Below are 7,658 nucleotides of genomic sequence, written 5' to 3' on the forward strand. Positions count from 1 at the left end.
TGTCGTGTTCGGGCAGACACAGAAAGCTTTCAGGTTTGAGAAAGGAAAAGAGCTCTCCTGTGCCTCAGCACCAACATGTTAAGCTGTCGGCTGCCTGTAAATCTAAGAAAGCGGCCTTGACCTAATTGCTGCTTACTCCAAAAGCACACTCTCTTCTTCAAGCCAGAATTAAACCAGCAACCTAAGGATGACTTTGTTTTGTTTTCGACCACAGTCCTCTGCACTCCCAGCTGAGCGATCGAAGGGAAGCAGCAAGGATTACTCTCTTTGGGAACTGTTCACTGTGCGCCTTTTGACACTCCCGGACTCGTGGATTCACGTGGGCATGACCGAGACTGACTCGGTACCTGCTCATACCACAGGTATGTGGGAGTGTGAGCTGCTCCTTACTCTCCACTACCTGGGCCAGTGCAGCAATGGGTAACGTGTCTAACTACAGGTCAGAAGATTATAGGTTTGATTTCTAACTTCCTCGAAAGTTTCTGCACACTATTTTTTCACAAAATATACCTTGTTTCATAAAATGTAAGAATCCACAGATTTCAAATTACATATCACAATTTCAAAGCAATAAGATTCAAACTAATACAAAACAGATCGTACACAATATGATCCCAATATTACAATTCAATCACAGTACATATTTCACAATACATGGTGACCAATACAAGGTGGGATGGCCTTACACGGTTCCCTTTCCCCATAGAGCCTTTGTGCAGGCTGCACCTCGCGTCCCGCAGCACGTACTCCAGGACCTTGGAGTGTGCAGGGCAGCAACACTCGGTCGTGGACAACTCCTTTAGATGGAAGGTCAATAGGTTTCAGGCGGACCAAAGGGCCTCCTTCACCGAGTTGATGGTCTTCCATCAGCAGTTGATATCTATCTTGGTGTGTGTCCTTGGGAAGAGCTCGTGGAGCACAGCGTCCTGTGTTACTGAGGTGTGGGAATGAACCGGGACAGATACCAATGCATCTCTCTCCACACTTCCCGCGTGAAGGGACAGTCCATCAGGAGGTGGATGATGGTCTTGCAATGCTGCAGCCTCGAGGGCAGCGCGCAGTGGTGCTGATATTCCGGGCATGTTGGAAGGACTGCACTGGAAGGGCCTTTCTCACCACCATCCAGGCCACATCCCGGTGCCTGTTCGTCAGTTCCGGCGAGGAGACGTTCTGCCAAATGGCATCGGCCGTCTGGTCAAGGAACTGCCCGATCGGAGCCACGCCCTCCTTTCCCTGCAGGTCACCCAGAACGTTTCGTGCCGAACACTGTCTGAGGGCTTTGTGGTCAAAGGGGTTCCTCCTCAGGGACTTCTCCACCTGGGACAGGTGGTGGGGGATGGTCCAGCTGGACGGGGCGTCCTGCATCTGCTCGGCCAGCGTAGAACCTGAGCGCGCGGTGATTTTTCCGCAAGCTCAGCCTCTTCTCAGCATCATTCCTGATTACTAAGGCTTCCCGTTCCGCTGTTCTGGGGAATGAGGTGGGTCAAGCAGATCAAGTTTCAATGGGGGAATATTTAGGGAACAATGTTCATAGTATCATGAGTTTTCGATTAGTTATGGACAAGGACAAGGAGCAATCTAATACTTAATTGCAGGAGTGACAATTTCAGTGGGTTGAGATCGGATCTGGCCCGGGTTAATTGGAATCAAAGATTGGCAGGCAAAACTGTAATCGAATAATGGGTGGCCTTTAAAAAAGAAATGGTTCGGGTACGGTCTTGGTACATTTTCACGAGTGGGAAAGGTAGGTCAACCAAAGGCCGATCTCCCTGGATGACGAAAGAGACAGAGAGTAAGATGAAGCAGAGAAAGGGGGCGTATGACAGATATCAGGTTGATAATACAAGTGAGAACCAGGCTGAATATAGAAAGCTCAGAGGAGAAGTGAAAAGGGAAATAAGAGGGGCAAAGAGAGACTATGAGAATAGGCGAACAAAAAGGGAATCCAAAAGTCTTCGACAGGCATATAATTAAAAATGGAAAGCAAGAAGAGGGGTGGGTCCGATTAGGCACTAAAAAGGAGATTTACGCATGGCTGCAGAGGGCATGGCTAAGGCACTAAATGAGTACTTTGCATCTGTCTTTAACAAGGAAGAAGTTGCTGCCAAAATCACAGTAAAAGGGGAGGTAGTTGAGTTAATGGAAGGGCTAAAAATTGATTAAAAGGAGGTACTAAAAAGGCTGGGTGTGCTTAAGGTAGATAAGTCATCCAGTCCAGATGGGATGCACCCCAGGTTGCTGAGGGAACTAAGGGTGGAAATTGCTTAGGTAATGGCCATAATCTTCCAATCATCCTTAGATACGGAAATGGTGCAAGACGACTGGAGAATTGCAAATGTTACACCCTTGTTCAAAAAAGGGTGTCAGGATAAACCCATCAACTACAGGCCAGTCAGTTTAACCTCGGTGGTGGGGAAGCTTTTAGAAAAAAGTAAACAGGGACAAAATTAATACCCACTTGGACAAATGTGGATTAATAAAAGGATTAATTAGATAGCCCTTTCAAAGAGCTGGCAAAGGCACAGTGGGCTGATTGGCCGCCTCTTGTGCCGTACCTGCTATGAAAATATGAAACTATGAACAACAACTTCAACGCCATAAACCTGAAACAAAATGGCAGCCAGTAAGGCAGTAATCTTATGGAGCGGCAAGCTGGATATCTTACCGAGTTGCAAGGCGGCCATCTTATTGCGGGGCAAGGCAGCCAACTTACCGGCGGGCATGGGGGCAATGTCAAACAAATTGACCGCCATGAAAGTTGAACGAAATTGCCGCCCTGATCTTGAAACAAAGTGACCACCAATAAGGCATCCATCTTACTGAGGGGCAAGGTAGAGCTTTTTATGGTGAGAGAGACGGAAAGAGTTCATTTGCTGGTCCTGTTAAATTACTGTTGCACTATAGTTATAGATACACATTGAGCGAGACTGGCACTAGCTGATGTTTAACAGGAAAATGGAGGTGCAGTGAGGGATTAAACACCAAAATGTGTCTATTCTCTGTTTATGTCGTTTGTCCCTATTTATTTTCTGTCTGTTTTTCTATCTTGTTATTTCCACTTCTACTCCCATCACTTTGCACTTCTTTGTCAGTCTCTCTCTCTCGTTCCATCCATGTCTGTTTGCTCGCTCTCATTATATATATATATATATATATATATATATATATATGTATGTATATATATTAATATATGCTTTCTTTTACTCCTTCTTTCTCTCTTTCTATTTCTCTCCAGTCTTACAAACTCTCATTATTTATCTCATTCTCTGTGTAACTCTGTCTCTACCTCTCTTTGTTTCTATCTCTCTCCCACTCACACCCTATCCCTTTTATGTGAACCTGTTTTAATTTTCTGCGCTATTTAATCATGATATTTCTTTTGTCCCTTTGTTTTTTCTCTGTGTTCCCTCCTCTCTCCATCTTTCTCTCCTTCTGTCTCTCTCTCTCTCTCTCTCTATCCCTCTGTCTCTCTGTCCATCTTTCTCTCTTTCTCTCTGCCTTTGTCCCACTGCCTCTCTCTTTTTCTCTATTTCTCTCTCTATCTCTCTCTCACCCGCTCCCTGTGTCGCTCTCTGCCCCTCTTTCTCTTTCTCGCTCTCACTCTCTATGTCTGTGTTTTTCTCCCTTTTCTCTGTCACTCTATCTCCCCCTCTCTCTTTCCCTCTCTTTATCGCTCCCTGTCTCAGTCTCTCACCCTTTCCCTCTTCGTGAATCATTGTGGCTTTCTCTCTCTCGCTCACTCTCTCCCTCCCTCTATCTCCCTTTCTCTCACCCTCTCTCACCCCCTCTCCATTTATTTGGAATGCACCCATTCTGATCAGTCCCACAGCAGCTCCTTTGACTCCCAACTTTGCAAATTTTGATGTACGGCCATTTAGATGAAGTCCAGCTGAGATACTTGTGCCATCATTTTGCACAAAAATGCACGTGTTGCCTGCAGAATAAATCCTGCCTCAATAGATGAGAATTTCAATAAAATATAATATCAGAAGCATATTTCAGATCATTTAATGTCTCTGTGTGGCTAATATAAAATGTACTTTCCATCCCCTGGGAAGTGTAGGGGATGGAGTATGAAATGAGATTTAGTTCTAGTGCTTGAAACCCTTCAGCTCTTTCTATGATTTCACGAATTTAACAATTAGATTGAATGGGTATTTCACCGCGTTCTTCAGCTCCTCTCTGAATTTAGTTTGCGTCAGGACATAAATACACGTGTTTGTGCAGGAACTGAGAAGCTGCAGCATCTTCGCTGTTTGTTCTGTGATATAACCAGGGTCAGTGAAGGAGTAATAAGACCGAATGTCCACAATTCGTACATAAATGGAAAACACAACCTGTGTCAGCCACAACAGTATAAAACTGCCCGAGATACTGAAGAGTAAAATGATGGATTTCTTTCGGTTCTCCATCTCTGGATCACTCTGATTCTCTCCATTGCTGCGGCCCCGGAGTCCCCTGCGGACTCGACTGGACACTAAAATACGCCTGACCGTCAGGACATTGAGCAGCAAAATCAGACAGAACGGGACACAAGGGGTTAAAATGAGGTGCAACATCTCAAATGCGGCCCATGCGGGGGAAGTAAGGAAGCTCGGTTTAATCTCACAACCCCAGGGAACATTATCAATTATAAATCTAGGTTCATATATAAAGTACCAGGGAAGACTCTCTGAACAGCCCAGCACACTCACTGTTCCCAGAACCACAGCCGCCGTTCTCTCGGTGCAATATTTCGTTTTCAGCTTCTCACAACAAATGGCCACAAATCGATCAAAGGTGAAAGCAACTGTGAACCAGACGGAAACCACTGTGGCTGCTTCAGTCATAGAGAGAATAAAACTACACAGGGGAGTAATATCCAGGAATGACCATGGGAGATAGAGCACATTAATTTTGCTGAATATCGGATCAGTGATAACGACCAGGAGATCGCCCGCTGCCATTCCCACCAGGTAGACACTGATACATTTGGAGAGACCGCACTTTCCTCGGGACAGGATCACAATCGCCACCAAGTTAACTGTAAGAGAGAGAAAAGGAAGCAGAGAAATTACTGATCAGACCTGGAGCCAAAGCAGCATTTTGAGAGGCTCTGGGGTGAAATTTCCAGCTTTGTTGCTGCATCAAGGCGTGGAAAGTGATTGATTGACCTGGGCAGCGCTTTCGGGCAGAGAGATGTTTTTAAACACAATGATCAATAATGAATTGGGAGATGGATACAGAAAGTGAATAAAGTGAGCACTGGATCCACTGGAAGGGCTGAGTGAGGGCGCAGTGCCGGTGGGGAAGGGAGAAGGGGTTTTACACACCGGGAATCCAGCGGATAAAAGCCGGATTTGGGTTCCAGACGGACGGGGAAAGAGAGGGAAGGGTGGGGAATGTGAGGGGACAGGGGAAGGTGCAGCTGGTTTATTTTTCTGGGATAATTGTTCCGACAGGGGCTGGCACTAAATGGGAAAGGCAGCTGGAGCCCGAGCCAGTGAGTGAGATTGGGAGGGGGACAAGGAAAAGGACATGTAGGAGCTGGAGGGGAGTCAGGAGCAGGAGATTTGGGAAAGTGGACAAACTGAAGCAACGGATGAGGAGACAGAGGATTCAATGCAGTGGGAGGAGAGGCTGGGATTCACAGGGAGAGACTGCAGCAGAGTGTGAGAGGAAATCTAATCTATGGGTCCCACTAACACAATCCATATAATACATTCAACAGTTCATTTCTGTGGTTATTGGTGTCAGGGAACCTGTGTAGTTATAAAATGTGTACAATAAATTTACTTTGTAATTCATTTGAAATTAAATTAAAAAGTATTAATTAAATCAACCTCGTTGTTTATTGAATTCACTTAACTTTAACGTACTGTATCCGAACAATTCATTACAATCAAGACATTTCTGATTATATTTTTTTTAGCAAATTTTAATTGTATTTAGTGTTAAGTTGGAAAACAAGGAAAATTCACATAAACAGACTACGGACCTGACAGGGATATGAACATGAGGAGCGAGTCCCACAATAAAAACTCACCCAATCTGACCACATCATAATAACACCTTCAAATCACATTTTCAATGTTTAATTGCACTGGAATTTTCAGCAGTTCATTCTGATGAATTATTCACACCACAGCCTCTCGCTTTCCCTCTCAGTCGCCCTCTCTTTCACTCACTCCACTCCCTATCTCAAGTCCATTTTCATATCCGATTAAATCCTATCATCCTGTGTCTGCATTCTGTTCACCAGCCCCGTGTTTCAATCTCCGATTCGCAATCTTAGTTTGTTAAATAGTGAAGCCTCTGTGGAATAGTTTAATATTTCTACAGATCATCCAAGTCTCCACCTGTTCACCTACACTGTTCACTTCATCCACAAATCATGGAATGAACAGAATCGAATCCCTCTCCCAGGCAGATCTCACAATAATTGAGATTCCTTCTCCAGTAATTGTAGGGTATAGGGATAGATGGCGGGATTCTTCAATTTACAAAACGCCAACACCATACTTATAAACTACAGGTAAATAGAAGGGCTGCTGATTCCAACAGGGACAGTGCAAATTGAGACCACAAAACATCAAAACATTTCATTTTACAGTGAAGTCCAGTGACAGTCAGTGAATTCTTCCACAGTGAAGCAGAGAAGGAGATGTGAAAGATTCAGCAGAAAACTCAGTTCAGTAACCAGACATCTGAAGCGGCGTCAGATACACACATAATGAAATAATATTTCATAACAGTGATCACCAATAAATACATTAAAATCCCAGTTAAACTGAAGCATGTTATTGAGGAGGGAGGACATTCCGCTGCCTCCTTGTAACACTGAGACCGTGAGCTGTCTCATTATCAATCACTGAAAACACATTGATGAAAACATATTCCAGGACAGGTTAGTTCCACAACAAGAAACTGTTATCATCTCCTGATGGTCTGATACCAACTCTTAGCCCAATACATTCAGTACAGAGAATAATGCAGTAACAATGCCAGGGTTGGATGGACAAATTCATGACAGATATAATGCAGCGCCTCAATACCGAAAGAGCAGAGACTTAACACATTCCATCATTCAACCAATACAACAGAACAAGTGACTGTGTAAAATATGCAGGGACAAAAAACAATTTGCCAAGGACAGCAGCAGAGTTAACACCGATTTACACCATTAACAGATGAAATAATGGCTTACCCGGAACTCCAATTGCTGCAAGAACTGGATAATAAATTAGCATTATCTGACTGATTACTGAATATCCCATTTCTGTGAGAAGCACTGGCTTCTGTTACCCTGGAAACCACAACTCCAGCAGGCACTCTGAGCTGCTCCATTCCAACAAGCCCTGATTTATACAGGGGATAAGTCTCCACTGACACGGTTATACTCCTGATCATTGCTATCAGTTACAGTCAGTTTAACAAACACATTATATCAGCAGCTTTGACTCCGCTGTAAATAATGTGGTGAATAAAACACAAACATCTCAAAGTCCAGGTTATTACTCAATCAGACCTCTCTCAGGAATAAAGTTTAAATCTGTTTTCATACAGGGCTGATCCGACAATAATACACGGCTTCATTTACAGCTTTTATATAACTATATTGACCATGTTCACTCCTGATGTTTCATTTATAATTTAGACAGATGTCTCCGCAGTGTGCA

At 44.1% G+C, this 7,658-nt stretch overlaps 1 protein-coding gene across 1 annotated transcript; it reads right to left on the bottom strand.

Moving 5' to 3' along the window:
* Positions 1-1,008: 1,008 nt before the first annotated feature.
* On the bottom strand, positions 1,009-7,256 carry LOC137317686 (probable G-protein coupled receptor 139). The gene is made up of 4 exons (XM_067980855.1): positions 7,187-7,256; positions 4,131-5,023; positions 2,030-2,081; positions 1,009-1,385 (listed from the first exon to the last, which is right to left on the bottom strand). The coding sequence occupies exons 1-4, from the start codon at positions 7,254-7,256 to the stop codon at positions 1,009-1,011; spliced, it is 1,392 nt and encodes a 463-aa protein (XP_067836956.1).
* Positions 7,257-7,658: the final 402 nt, after the last annotated feature.

This window comes from Heptranchias perlo, unplaced genomic scaffold (genome assembly GCF_035084215.1).
Source record: "Heptranchias perlo isolate sHepPer1 unplaced genomic scaffold, sHepPer1.hap1 HAP1_SCAFFOLD_63, whole genome shotgun sequence".
In the NCBI taxonomy this organism is placed as follows: domain Eukaryota; kingdom Metazoa; phylum Chordata; class Chondrichthyes; order Hexanchiformes; family Hexanchidae; genus Heptranchias; species Heptranchias perlo.

Excerpts from the sequence above, each read along its gene's own strand:
- LOC137317686 (XM_067980855.1), bottom strand. The coding sequence starts at position 7,256 with ATGGGATATTCAGTAATCAGTCAGATAATGCTAATTTATTATCCAGTT. Across the intron at positions 2,082-4,130 it reads TCAATCTAATTGTTAAATTC|ACAGATGCAAAGTACTCATT; the intron begins GTGAAATCATAG and ends TCCTTGTTAAAG. Across the intron at positions 1,386-2,029 it reads CATGCCCTCTGCAGCCATGC|GTTCTACGCTGGCCGAGCAG; the intron begins GTAAATCTCCTT and ends CCGCGCGCTCAG.